We start from the raw sequence: 13,094 nt of genomic DNA, 5'->3' as shown, positions 1-13,094 counted from the left end.
CATTGCAAAACATCGGATATGTATCCGATTTAGGACCACATATGAAAGTGGCCTGGGCCGGATTTGAAAACAATCGGATTTGTGCTGTTCACACTATCATAAGGAAATCGGATATGGGTCACATTTGGGCAAAAAGATCGGATTTGAGCCACTTAAGCCTGCAGTGTGAACGTGGCCTTATACATTACTATTCGAGCAAGTACAAAAGTACACGCTGTTAACTTAAAAAAAAAGTCCAGTTGTAGGGAGTGGAATTTTATTTATTTATTTTTGGTACATTGTTTTACTGTTAAATATTGATTTTTGAAATACTCTTGTTCTTGCACGTGAATCCCTTTACAGTTCATCAGACTCAGATGTGCAGTACAGACTTGTGTCTCGATTTGTCAACGAGGCCGTGCTGTGTTTGCAAGAGGGCATTTTGAACAGCCCTGTGGAAGGAGACATCGGGGCTGTGTTTGGCCTGGGATTTCCCCCGTTCCTTGGAGGTCAGATTTCAAAACATTCATGTCACCTGAGCTGTTTATGCTCAGTGGCCTCTGTCTATAGAGAGAGCATCCCCTAAAGGATGTCCATTTGTTCTGTATTTCATGTGAATTTGAAAGCCTACAAATAGTAGTGATGGAATAAAGATCTTAAGGACCAACTTAAATGTTTTCCTAATGTTAGCTGTAGGTCAGTAACCCAGCTGGCATTTGTAGAATAGCTCTTCTCTTCAGAGTAATGAAAAGAAACAGAGTCCTTGTTTAACAGGGATATCAGTTTGTTGTGATAATATTTCTAACACAGTATCTCACTGCTTCCAGGACCTTTCCGTTTTGTGGACATCTTTGGCGCTGACAAACTAGTGGCAAAGATGAGGACATACGAAGCTGTCTATGGGAATCAGTTCACACCCTGCCAACTCCTACTGGATCATGCAAAAGATTCTAGCAAGAAATTTTACAAGTGACCAGCTCTCCATGTGTGCTAGAAGATTGCAATGAAGCTCCCATCTGCCTCTAGACTGTGCTGAACATTTACATGAGGGGAGGCAAACATACTGAAAATAAGCTTAGTTGCCAGTTCATTAGGTACAACTGACTAAACCTAATGTGGTCTAAAGCAAAAGCCCTGAGAGAAATTATACCTCCATGAAGGTAATAATGTTGAGTGGCTGTATTGTCCTATATATAGGCGTTTTTGTTATTTTGCCAAATAAAAATGAGGTGCAGATAAGCCTGGAAAATGATCATACAGTTGACTCAAGCTCCACTCTAAAGTGGTTTGGGCTAGGTGTACCTAATAAACTGGCAGATTGGTGTATTTTCTGTTTGCTCCTACTTCATGTCATACTGGCAACTGAGTGTAAATTTCAGCAGTAATAGACCCCTCTTCTTTTTTTTTTTACATTAATATTGATTTACCTGATGGCATATAGACTGAGGATCCTATGAGGGCTAACTACTCACACATAATGAGGCAGTCCAGACAAAAGATTAAATCATTTCCAACTGGCAAATTCTTTGTTCATGTTGGATGAATGTTTAGCTGTATGGTTCATGCAAATGTAATTAATGTCTGAACAGTTATGTAAATGTCAAGCGTTAATAAAATTGTTTGTTACTGAATCAAACCTGTATTTTCCTCTCTAGGTGCGTTCACGTGTTAGACAGAGAGTAATTTATCACCATTACAGAATTAGACCAGAGCTGTGGTACCATGAAGATTTGCTCGAATCCTATTCGTTGGGCAAGTCACGTGTCTGATTTCCATTGTCCGCAGAGCAGGGTGTGTACGGCTGGGAGGCTGTGTGGGCTGGGCTGGGCTGGCTGGGTGTTTTTCTTCAGCAGCATCCTTTAATATCTTGTGACATTGCTTTTTTCTGAAAGATGCTCTGAGTGGAGGAGACGTTGCGTTAATCGGGATGATAACGGATGAGGTTTGCGCATACGAGGAATGTCTGACAGACGCTTTCTATTGCACCTGTATGGAGACGGAAAGACGCGCAGAACTGGCCACCGCCCGAGTCGGTGGCTTTTTAACGCAGCGAGGATAGTTATGTCCTTTTCCATTTAACCAAAATGTCTAAAACCAAACATTGCGAGGCGGTCAAGGTGGTGGTCCGCTGCCGGCCGTTCAGCAGAAGAGAGGGGGTAGAGTGTGAAAACATTTTGGAGATTGATGACAAACGGGGGCAAATCACCGTCAGGAACCCGAAGGCACCACCTGATGAGCCAATGAAAGTATTCACGTTTGATTCTGTGTATGGCTGGGATTCAAAACAAAGCGACATTTATGATGATGCAGTGAGACCTCTCGTGGAGTCTGTGCTTCAAGGCTTTAACGGGACTATATTTGCCTACGGACAAACTGGGACAGGTAAAACATACACCATGCAAGGGTTGTCAAACGACCCAGAGAGGAGCGGGGTTATACCAAATTCATTTAAGCACATTTTCACACAAATATCCAGAACTCAGAATCAGAAATACCTGGTGCGGTCATCATATCTGGAGATTTACCAGGAGGAAATAAGAGATCTGCTGTGCAAAGATAACAACAAGAAACTGGAGCTTAAAGAAAATCCAGAGTTTGGGGTTTATGTAAAAGACCTGTCATCAGTGGTCACAAAGAATGCCACAGAGATTGAACATGTGATGAGCATAGGCAACCAGTCCAGGTCTGTGGGGTTCACCAACATGAATGAACATAGCTCCCGGTCTCATGCCATTTTTGTCATCACTGTGGAGTGCAGTGAAGTAGGGCCAGACGGTGAGGATCACATCCGTGTTGGGAAGCTGAATATGGTTGACCTGGCTGGCAGCGAGCGCCAGAGCAAAACAGGTGCTAAAGGGAAGAGACTTAAGGAAGCAGCCAAAATCAACCTGTCTCTTTCAGCTCTGGGGAATGTCATTTCAGCTCTGGCAGATGGGAAGAGCACTCATGTCCCGTATAGAGACTCCAAACTGACCCGCTTGCTCCAGGACTCGCTGGGTGGCAATGCAAAGACTGTCATGATTGCTACAGTGGGACCTTCACACAAGAACTTTGATGAATCCCTGTCCACACTGAGGTACGCCAACAGGGCCAAGAACATAAAGAACAAACCTCGGATTAATGAGGACCCCAAAGATGCCCTGCTGAGGGAGTTTCAGGAGGAGATTGCCCGGTTGAAAGTACAACTGGAGGAGCGCGTAACGCTTGCAAAGGAGAGGAGGACGAGAAGGAACAGCAAAAGACTGAGTAAAATTATGGCTGGTATGGAAGAGGAGACAGTTAAAGAGAGGGATGTGGAGGTTTGGAAGGCTGCTGAGGAGGAATCAGAGGTGAAATTTTACATGAAAAAGTGGGATGATGTCCCCAAAGTTCTGACCTGCCAAGAAAGCAGTGAGAAGTTGAAGCATGTGAAGGAATACAGAAAAAGTATAGAGGACATGGAGTGGGATCAAGATGCTTTGGAGAAGATTATAGAGAAATATAAGGTACATGAGATCATGTGCCTTGTGATTAAAAAGCAGAGTGTCTGATAAATGAGGCACCGGAGGAACAAAAGAAATTTGCATAAACAATTAAAGGCATGTCTTTGTTTGCAGGCTATGGAGAGTAAGCTGTTAGTTGGAGGAAAGACTATAATTGATCACACCAATGAACAACAGAAAATGCTGGAGCTAAAGAGGCAGGAGATTGCAGAACAGGTAATTAATAGTTTATAAAAACAATAAAAAATAAAGTACTGTTTTGGTTGATTTTTTCCCCCAGCAATATTCCTTATAAAACATATTTTCATGTTACTTTTCTGCACAAGAATAATAGTAGGTTGTCTGAATGTACACAGAGGTTTTGTGAAAATTACCTTCATTTTGAAAGGTTTATTATTTGCATTCAACATTAATGGAGCTGAATGTTCACCTGATTTGCAGATAAGACGTGAGAGAGAGCTCCAGCAGCAGATGATGCTGCAGGACGAAGAGACCTTAGAAATGAAAGAAACATTCTCCTCCCTGCAGCAGGAGGTGGAACTAAAGACAAAGAAGCTAAAGAGGGTACGATGACTCAGCTGCTGATATGTTGCAATGTCTTTTTTTTTTTTTTTTTAATTACCTGATATTTAATCTATTAATCCTGTTTGCAAATAATGATCTCTGGATTCTCTGGCCATAGCACTTTTACTTCCTGATAGGAATAATGCAATTTCTCATTTCTGGTTGGTAGAGACCATATTTCCTTTGACAACTCTACAATAATTTTGTGAATGGATTCACATTTTCTATTATAACTCCAGATTCTGATTAAGCTGTTAATGTGGTTTTCTTGCTAACATTTAAATAGTGCAGCTTTGGTGAAATCAGTAATGTCCGTTTTCTCTTCAGTTGTATACCAAGCTACAGCTGGTGAAGGGGGAGATAGATGATGTCATTGATGAACACATCATAACCAGACAGGAGCTTGAACAGACACAGAACGAACTCACCAGAGAACTCAAGTACAAGTAAGTACACAACCCATGTTACTGAACACACACACACACACACACACACACCTTAGCTGACACCTGTATTGCATTCTGCAGATATCTCTTAATTGAGAATTTCATACCTCCTGAGGAAAAGAACAAGATTATGAACAGGCTGCACTTCGACAGTGAGGAGGATCAGTGGAGACTCCAGCCAGTCATTCCATCTGAGAGGTCAGTGATTCACTTTTGAGCTGACATAAGACACTGTGTAAGGGGCGCATTAAAGAGCACAAAACCTTAAAACAAACTGTAAATCAGCGCTGGATCTCATAAGACATAAAACTGCTCTGCTGGGTGAAATCTATCACTAAGCAGCAGAGACACCATTTTCTGCGACATCAGTTACCTGCAATGCAGCTTTTTAAGTAAAGCAAGTGAGAATTTCTCCTACACAACTACAAAAACATTCAGCTTGTTGTAGCTATTAGATTAGTCTTTGGGCCTTCATATGTCACACGTGAATGTGCCTGCACATTCCCTCTGCAAGGGCTATTGGTCAACATTCTGGGAAATGTAGAAAATGACTGATGATACATCAGTTTATCTTTCAAATTGTTTTAAGAACACTTTTTTAGGTCAGTGGTAGCCATTGTCTTTTTGATGCTACCACTAGGGGACGCCAAGTCAGATTTTTTTCCACACACATTGTATTTATAGATCATTTTTGAATTGTGCCTTTACAGGAAATATTTATGTCTTTTATACAAAGGAGACCAGAAACTAGCCTCCTTAGTATTCTTCTTTACTAAGAAGAAAGCTGAGTAAAAGATAGCACAGGAGATAAAAGACTGATTTTTCTGGTGGCTGATCAGTTGAACATTTGTGGGGAACATGAGACTCCAGAGATTAGCATCTCAGCCATTATACACAAAGTATAAGTGCAGCAAACTAACTCTTCCTCTCCCATGTCTTTATGCCAGTGCACCCACTCAAGTCAAAAGAAGACCAATCTCGGCTGTGGGACATAAGAGGCCAATCAGTCAATATGCACAAATGGCTGTTGCCACGGCAACGGTGGACCCATCCAGGTACCAGGTCAGTTTTCAGATGTTCACAAGGTCAGCTGGCAAACGTGCAGCAGAGAAAGAGATGTGAAACAGTGTTCTTATACAACCTGTTTCCATGTTCAAAGACACCTTGGCTGGAGGATGTAAAGATGGATGTAACCATGGAAACCATTCACATCTTTTTCTAGAATAATCAGTGTAATGTCACAAAGCAAATACTGTACTCAAATAATAGCAGTGGATGCAGTCATTTCAAATAAATGAAGGTCAGCGAGAAAAAAAAAAGCATACTTGTAGTGTATTTGTTTACATGCAGTATTAATATAAGAATTATAAATACATTTACCATGATCTCCATTTTAACAGCATTATATATATATATATATTCCCCACTCTGCTGCTCTGAGTTTAAAAACTGCAGTGGAGCCTACTTTGCAATGCTTTGTTTTTAAGAAACTATTAATAAAATATTACATTTAATGCATGTGTCATATTAGAGGCTTTTAAGGAAAGGGGATGGATTAGTGTATGTGCTTGATCTGCTGGATTTTTAATTGAAACTGGTAGAGTATGTATTGAATTTGCACTTACAGCAAACAGATGGAACCAAAAATTAACATAGCAATTGGGAGCATAGCAGGAACCAGGGAGGCATCTTAAAAATACATTTGTGTATGTATTTATGCTTTTATAACTTTTTGTTATTTGTTCTGACAGGCTGAGAATATAATGCTGCTGGAGTTAGACATGTCTCCACCAACCATGTTCACCTTGAATTTTAATGGAGCTCACCTGGAGAGAGCCTTTACTCCCAGGCTGTTGTGGGATCTTCCCATTAGCGAGAGGACCACTGTATCGTCACGAGTCAGGAAATCCAAATCCTGGTGAGAGAACAGTGGAGAAAAGCAAATGTTTTCACATGCTCTGAAAAAGCCCATTTTAGGAGCATTAACTCAGGATAAGTCTGAACTTTGTCACTGCAAAATCCTGTGAAGAACGGGTAAGAATTGGATTATGTTTTGCAGTCATGTTGACTCCACTGTCAGGCCATTCTTAATATCTGAAATACAGTTATAAGCATGTATTAGTAGTGTCTTAACTGTGGGGTGGGCTGTTCATTTTGTAAGATGTAGCACAATGCAAAAAGTGAGTTTTAACAGCCCTATACAAGTGTTTTCCCTCCATCTAACTACACGCTATAGGTACTGTACATTACTATTGACCAATTTCTCCCCAGATACCAATGGTTCTTTACATATAAATCCACTGATATGAAATTTTAAATGCCTGTTGAAATCCTTTAGATACATTTGGTAATTTTGTGAGATGGGACTGTAAAAAACAAACATACTGAATCTTAAATAAGAAGGACTTTTTTTTTTAATGATCAACAGGTACCAGGCACCACAGACAGCCTCTGTCACATCATCCTCATCATCGACCACTCTGACATCTCAGAGCTTCTCTCCCTCTCAGAGACAAAGACCATCCTCTGCTGCCTATCTTCCAGTGGGAGAGCCAGTTCAGACAAGCCCCTGATAAGTGTTAGTACACCTGTACCTATTGGCCGCGGTGGCACTAAGGACTTCAGACTGGCTAAGGAGCAAGTGGGAGCGATGGGGGAAAATATTATGCCTTGATTTTAAATTTATTTAAATTTCCCCTATTTGAATTACTTTAGTAAGCATGTATTTAACTTAACTGGAAAGGCAAACCGGTCATTTTCGCTGTGTCTGTCACATGAATGCAGTGGAGTCTGTGGAGCTCTTTGAAGTGATCTTTGCCTGTTTGCTTGCTGCTTCTAAACCATTTCTATCACTGGCCTACCCAGATAGCACAGCCATAACTCCCAGGTTTGATATATGTAGACTGTTTCAGGGACATTTTCAGTCCTGATTGCAATTTTATTTTCTTTGATCAAGTTTTTACTCAACAAAAACACTTCAGTCCCCCTTTTCCAAAGGTAAAAGACTACACAATGTATCTGGTCAGTGGAGGGCGATGGGTTATGCTTGATGAATTGTTGCTTCAGTTTCTAGCTAATGTAATTGTGAGCCAAAAATGTGAAGAAAGCTTGCAGTGCTCTCTTGTTTAGCTGCCTTATTTTTCATAGTTGTGAAATTGTGCACAGTCCAGTTGCTTACACATGAAAATAAACAAACTGAAATGACTTTAAACTGCCTACTGTATTTTTCCCTATAGCTGCAGTTATTCTGCAGTCTTCCTATGACCCATGTCATAATTAAAGTTGACAGCTACATGTGGGAAACTTGAGGACTTTGAAATATACAGTAAGATGACGTTTTCTTCAGAGTCACGTGATTCTTTACAGTAAGTCCAACATGGCAGACGGAGTGGATCTTACGCGGTAACTAATGCAACATTTCAACTGAAACAGTTTCAACTCTACTCTGCAACAAGACACCCACAATGAGGGAGAGACAGAAGAAAAAGAAAGGGAGGACATGGGCGGAAGCCGCCAAAACGGTACTCGGGGTGTTTTTTATCTACCATTTGTTGTGGTTGTTTTCCTTGAACGCTCCCACTTGTACAACTGTGTTTATGAGTTCATGACCTGCTGGTGAAGACGAAATGCTGCGTGCACCGCGCAAGGCCTGTGTTGACGGCCAGAAGCTGCTGTCACTCGCTGTCTAGCTTACATACTCTATCACCGTTAAGCATAAATGCAGCGAAATAAATGTGAGCCGTGTAAACCCAGGCATGGTCCGGAGACTCTTGTGTGTGTTGTGTCTGTGCGGCGCCGATGACATGTCTCAAGATTTGAAGTCGAATAAAATAACCGTAAAGCGCGTCAGTGTTGCGCGCTAGCCAGGTTAGCACGCTAGCATACGCTAATGCAAGTCAGTTCGTCAACAAGTTTGTTTGCTATCAGTTGCAAATAAAACACAGTAGAATGTGTAATGTCCATATTAATGAATTACTCCATATGTTCCATTAACTACATATTAGCTAGATAACTAGGTTTATTACTCGATTGCATGCCAACGTTAGCGAGATATCAAAGTACAGTAATGAATGTTGCTAACGTTGCAGCTAGCTGTTTAGCTTAGCGTGCTAATGAGTAAGTTAAAATACTAAAACTCCCAACAACTTTAATTATTTCGTTTCGTTATTTCTTGTGTTGACATCTACTGTCCAGTGATGTATTAGCTCCACGGAGTTAATTGCAGTAACACACCACATGCTAAAATACTAACTCCATACGGTAAAGATATTTTTAAGTGGAACAATGTGTTTCTAAATACTTGTGAAGTCTTGTTTTACTGTCAACATACTCCAGCAATGCGGGGCTATACGAACAGTCGTCACAAAAACACAGAAGGCGGCCGTAAAATAAAACCAACATTGTTTGCTCGACTTCAGATGTTTTTTATGTTGGAAAGTTGATGTAATGTTAGTCAACTGATATGCTATTGACATGTTTTGCTTTTAGTTAATATTACCGTTTTGTTTAAGCGTTTGAGATCTTGCTGCATTTCTTGTTCATGTTAACATGGCAGTGTTTCCTACAATGACAGTATCTCAGCCATACGTGAAAAATATGACCTAGCAGTTAACCACTTGTCATTTGTTATAAGTATGATTTAGATTAGCATTTGGTCTGGAGAGCAGGTCAACGTCATTAATGCCTATATCTTGATATAATAGCGTCAAAGACCCGCAATGTTTGCAGAAGGTTTGTGGTTCATATCCTGCACTTTGACAGTGGGGGAATGAGGCTTTGCAGAAACTTGTCAGAAAGCCTCAGTATGTGAACTCTCAGACCTGGCTACCCTGAGGACCACATCATGTTTGACGAAGACCACTTTTTTAACAGTAAAAATTTATCATGCATTATTTTATAATCTGTTTCACTTTCATAGGTTTTGGAGAAATACCCTAACACGCCTATGAGCCATAAAGAAATCTTGCAGGTGATCCAAAGAGAAAGACTTAAAGAAATAAGGTAAACATTTTCCCAACATCATGGCTTTGCTACAGCAAATTCCCTCCTGTTAGAACGAGAGCACTACAACTGTCCACTTCTGTTATTGATTGCTCATATCATGTACTTTCCTTTTTCTTGATCGCATAGTCATCGATTATTTTTTCTCAATTAATAATTGTTTCATTTCTTTTTGTTTCATTGTCATTGTTCTCATCCAGAAGGTAAGAGAAAGCTAGACCCTACCCCTTACCCTAACAAACTCACTGCAGTGCCACTTTGTTTGGTTTTACCTTTTGCATGGTATTAACAGTAACGTCCTAGATTCAGTTGCATAAAGACACAGCACAACATTCATATTTAGATTTCCTAGAGCCACCTGTTGCATAAAAATTCTTTCATTGTGTTTTACACTATTATAAAGTATGATAGGTGTTAACTTTATAGAATATTTTTAGCCTAACTAGTGTAAATGAATGACAAATGTAGGATTTTTCTCTAACTCACTGAATCGTAAGTTAAATACATTACAATAGTTTCACTAAGTACATCTGGATGTCTTGCATGACTGAGCTAGTCATGATTTTATGCCACAGTCATTTTCATGTCAGAGCACTTTAATGTAAGAATAGCAGTCTCTTTCAATGATCAGATTGGCTTTGAATCATCTTTATACAACTGATTCCTCAAAAAACATAGAGCAAGTTTCCTCCCAAGTATACTGATGTGAATCTGAACTGAACTCACATATGCCCTTCTGATGCATGATAGCAATTTCTCCCCTTATATCAGACCAGCCTTTATCCTTCTCACATCTTTCTCCCAGCTGTCTGATTTATTGAGGAACAGATGTGTAACTTGTTTTTCTCTTGTGATACAGTGGAACCTCGCCGCTGGCATGTCTGAATGCAATGCTGCACACAAACTCACGTGGTGAGGAGGGGATCTTCTACAAAGTCCCAGGCAGAATGGGAGTCTACACATTGAAGGTTAGCTAGGCACAAAGCTGCTTTCATTACTCTGTAAAAGATATTTGTTTTGCTAATTGCAACTGTTTTATCATCTGGAGACTGAGAAATGTATGTAAATATTAACAGGTTTAGCGTCATGACATGCTAATAACAAAATTGTGTTCAGACTAGACAAAGTATGAATGCTGTGAGTTAATTTTATAACCTTGAGGGGACTGTATACTCCAGTATTTTTTTCTTATTTTTCTCTGCTATGCTTCCTCTACTTTTTCTATTATGTAAAAATAATGTCCTGTATCTGCTCTGTTTTCTGTGTAGAAGGACATCTCAGATGTGGCGAAGGAGCTATCTGAGGAGGGCTCTGAGGAGAGCAGTGACAATCTTTCTGACTCCCGAAGCACAGAAAACAGCAGCAGCAGCAGCAGTGCTATCACCCAGGAAGGCAGAAGAGGGAGGTGGATGCGGAGAGGTATTGTGCACCGTGTACAGGATTGCACATAACAGTTTGTACCATTGGTGCATCATTTAAAGTCATGACTTAAAGAAAGGTTTACATACTACTGTCTCTAAAACCTGTTTATTGGAAAAGAAGAAGAAAGAAAGAAAGAAGAAATTAATTATGTAATAGCTAAATGTTGCTGGTTGCAGGAACAGCATTATTAAAGTGTATGGGCTTCTTTCTTGTCACATTATTGTGCACTAGCGTTCAGCAATTATTCAGCTAGAACTAATAGAAGAGATTCCCCATGGACAGTAGCCTCAGTAATAATAAAGCAGTAAGTAAAGTATATAGCGCTCTTCATTAGCTGATTTTTGCTGACTGGTTACCTAGCTCTGTTAAGTCAACATGAGCTGACGTCCCTTCTCAGCCGCTGTTAAAAGTCATTGCAGAAACACAGGAAGCCAGCTGAAGTAGCAGCAGATGAGGCAAATTGAGGGAAGGTGGCTCACCACAAACATAAATTACACCATCTCATCACAGCATATTTTCTGGAATACACTGAGCATCAAACATGATGATAGCAAAAGGTGGGTTTTATCTTTAAACAAACATAATGTGTCCATGATGTCTTATGTTAATTGTAAACAGAGTGGCTGCAGGCTGTACATGATGATCATACTACAGCAGTTGGTGGGGTCAGATCATTGTTTTATTGTGAATTGCACACCTGAGTGTCTGCAGTGCAACTTTGGAGAATGAGCTTTCCATCAAGTACCAATTATTTTGTTTTGCACAGCTGTGCTCTCACTGACTCATTTTTTTTCTATGCTGCTTAAATATTTTACATGACTGTTAAACAGGAAATTATTTTCTCAGTATAACCCGTGACCACTTCCTCATTGTGCAGAATTTAGAAACTGCTAAGCAAATAACCTTGGTTTATAGCTGAGTGGGAGGATGCCAGTATTGTTAGATTTTTTTAATCTATTGATGTAAAGAACCACAAAGTCAAATGCAAATTAAGTGGCATCAAATAAGAAACAAGTGGAGTTGCTATGGTATGTAGAAAATATGTTTTATTAGAAATGGTAGAGAGAGAGGGGCGTTGTTCTAAACAATCTTCCTATTGTGATGTTCAGCCCTTTTTTTAGTAATGTGATATTTTAGCATGGTAATGTAATCTGCTTCTTTGTGCACTGTATTGGTTTCAGTTTCATCAAAACAAAAGCATGATGTGTTAAAGTTTGTACACCACCCTCAGGAAGTGGATTTTATAACATCTGTTTTCTGCTTTTCTGTTTCATAGTTCCCTCCAAACTGCAGTCGCAGCCGTCATCTCCACAGCCTCGATGCGCGTCGCCTTCTCTTCCCACCAGTAAGCTCATCTCTCCCTCACAGAAACACAGCAAGAAAGCTTTGAAACAGGTACCGGAAACATGTTCTGTATTTCTGACCTTATATTTTTACATGCATTTAAGTTGTTTCTTATTTGAGTTAATATATTTAACTGTTTGGGCAAGCACAGTTCTTAGATGTTACACAAGTTCCTGCCACACCCACATATTCATGCACAGCTATAAAAATCCCCGCCGCCTCATTCAGTAGCACACAAAAACATACTTGTTAGTTATAGTAATGTTTTTATAAAGTACAGCTTGCAGTGATATAGATAGAATGACAGAGTACAGTACTTTATTAGTCCCCAAAAGCCAATTCTGTTATTTCAATAGCTCAGTAAGGACGTTTAACAAAAAAAGTTTCCAAGAATAAGTTTGCATTACTATACATGGTGTAAACAGAATAACCTGTAAAAACTATTTAAACAGTATAATATACAATAAGTATACAGTATACAATGCTAAACGCTGTACAACGTGCAAAGGACATCTCATGTCAGCTAGAACGTGTGTCCCTGGTTCCTCTCTCGCAGTTTCTCCTTGCATCTTATGTGGGTGGGACTAAAACACGAGTGAGGGAAACGTGGACTGAAGAAGGTAGATCAGGGGTTTTCAACAAGTGGTCCACCAAGGCACTGCAGGTGGTCCCTGTTCATGCATTTAATAATGTAGTTTCATTGAAAGATTCTTTTATTTTACTTTTTTAAAAACATTTCCATGGATTGCATATTGTTTGTCCATCCATCCATTTTCCTCCGCTTATCCGGGACCGGGTTGCGGGGGCAGCAGTCTAAGCAAAGATGCCCAGACTTCCCTCTCTCCAGACACTTCCT

At 40.0% G+C, this 13,094-nt stretch overlaps 3 protein-coding genes across 6 annotated transcripts in view; all 3 read left to right on the top strand.

Moving 5' to 3' along the window:
- hadhab (hydroxyacyl-CoA dehydrogenase trifunctional multienzyme complex subunit alpha b) overlaps positions 1-1,610 on the top strand; it is a 7,770-nt gene extending 6,160 nt beyond the window's left edge. Inside the window, exons 19-20 of the mRNA XM_020607998.1 lie at positions 343-488; positions 807-1,610. Coding sequence (XP_020463654.1) covers positions 343-488; positions 807-952 — 292 coding nt within the window. The 3' untranslated portion in view covers positions 953-1,610. The remainder of the gene's footprint in view (positions 1-342; positions 489-806) is intronic.
- A 54-nt stretch (positions 1,611-1,664) lies between these two features.
- Positions 1,665-7,667, top strand: kif3cb (kinesin family member 3Cb). Its single transcript, XM_020607999.1, has 8 exons — positions 1,665-3,464; positions 3,576-3,677; positions 3,903-4,025; positions 4,353-4,471; positions 4,553-4,669; positions 5,419-5,533; positions 6,223-6,389; positions 6,900-7,667. The coding sequence occupies exons 1-8, from the start codon at positions 2,064-2,066 to the stop codon at positions 7,042-7,044; spliced, it is 2,289 nt and encodes a 762-aa protein (XP_020463655.1). The 5' UTR covers positions 1,665-2,063; the 3' UTR covers positions 7,045-7,667.
- A 180-nt stretch (positions 7,668-7,847) lies between these two features.
- The window catches only part of asxl2 (ASXL transcriptional regulator 2), a 16,241-nt gene continuing 10,994 nt past the window's right edge, over positions 7,848-13,094 (top strand). For 2 of the 4 annotated variants that reach the window (XM_020607987.1, XM_020607990.1), the window contains exons 1-6: positions 7,848-7,992; positions 9,390-9,472; positions 9,673-9,675; positions 10,332-10,440; positions 10,741-10,891; positions 12,171-12,289. In XM_020607987.1, the coding sequence (XP_020463643.1) occupies positions 7,936-7,992; positions 9,390-9,472; positions 9,673-9,675; positions 10,332-10,440; positions 10,741-10,891; positions 12,171-12,289 (522 nt within the window). In that variant the 5' untranslated portion in view covers positions 7,848-7,935. Of the gene's footprint in view, positions 7,993-8,034; positions 8,339-9,389; positions 9,473-9,672; positions 9,676-10,331; positions 10,441-10,740; positions 10,892-12,170; positions 12,290-13,094 lie in introns of those variants that run through there. The other 2 variants (XM_020607989.1, XM_020607988.1) reach the window with 2 other exon arrangements.

The sequence above is a fragment of the Monopterus albus genome, unplaced genomic scaffold (genome assembly GCF_001952655.1).
Source record: "Monopterus albus unplaced genomic scaffold, M_albus_1.0 scaffold90.1, whole genome shotgun sequence".
NCBI classification, from domain to species: Eukaryota; Metazoa; Chordata; class Actinopteri; order Synbranchiformes; family Synbranchidae; genus Monopterus; species Monopterus albus.
Note: the sequence above shows the minus strand (reverse complement) of the source record. Positions and strands in the feature narration are given on the sequence as shown.

Bases quoted from the DNA above. Each gene is read 5' to 3' on its own strand.
- kif3cb (XM_020607999.1), top strand. From the start codon at position 2,064: ATGTCTAAAACCAAACATTGCGAGGCGGTCAAGGTGGTGGTCCGCTGC. The intron at 3,678-3,902 runs GTAATTAATAGT...CCTGATTTGCAG, and splicing joins GGCAGGAGATTGCAGAACAG to ATAAGACGTGAGAGAGAGCT. The intron at 6,390-6,899 runs GTGAGAGAACAG...AATGATCAACAG, and splicing joins GTCAGGAAATCCAAATCCTG to GTACCAGGCACCACAGACAG.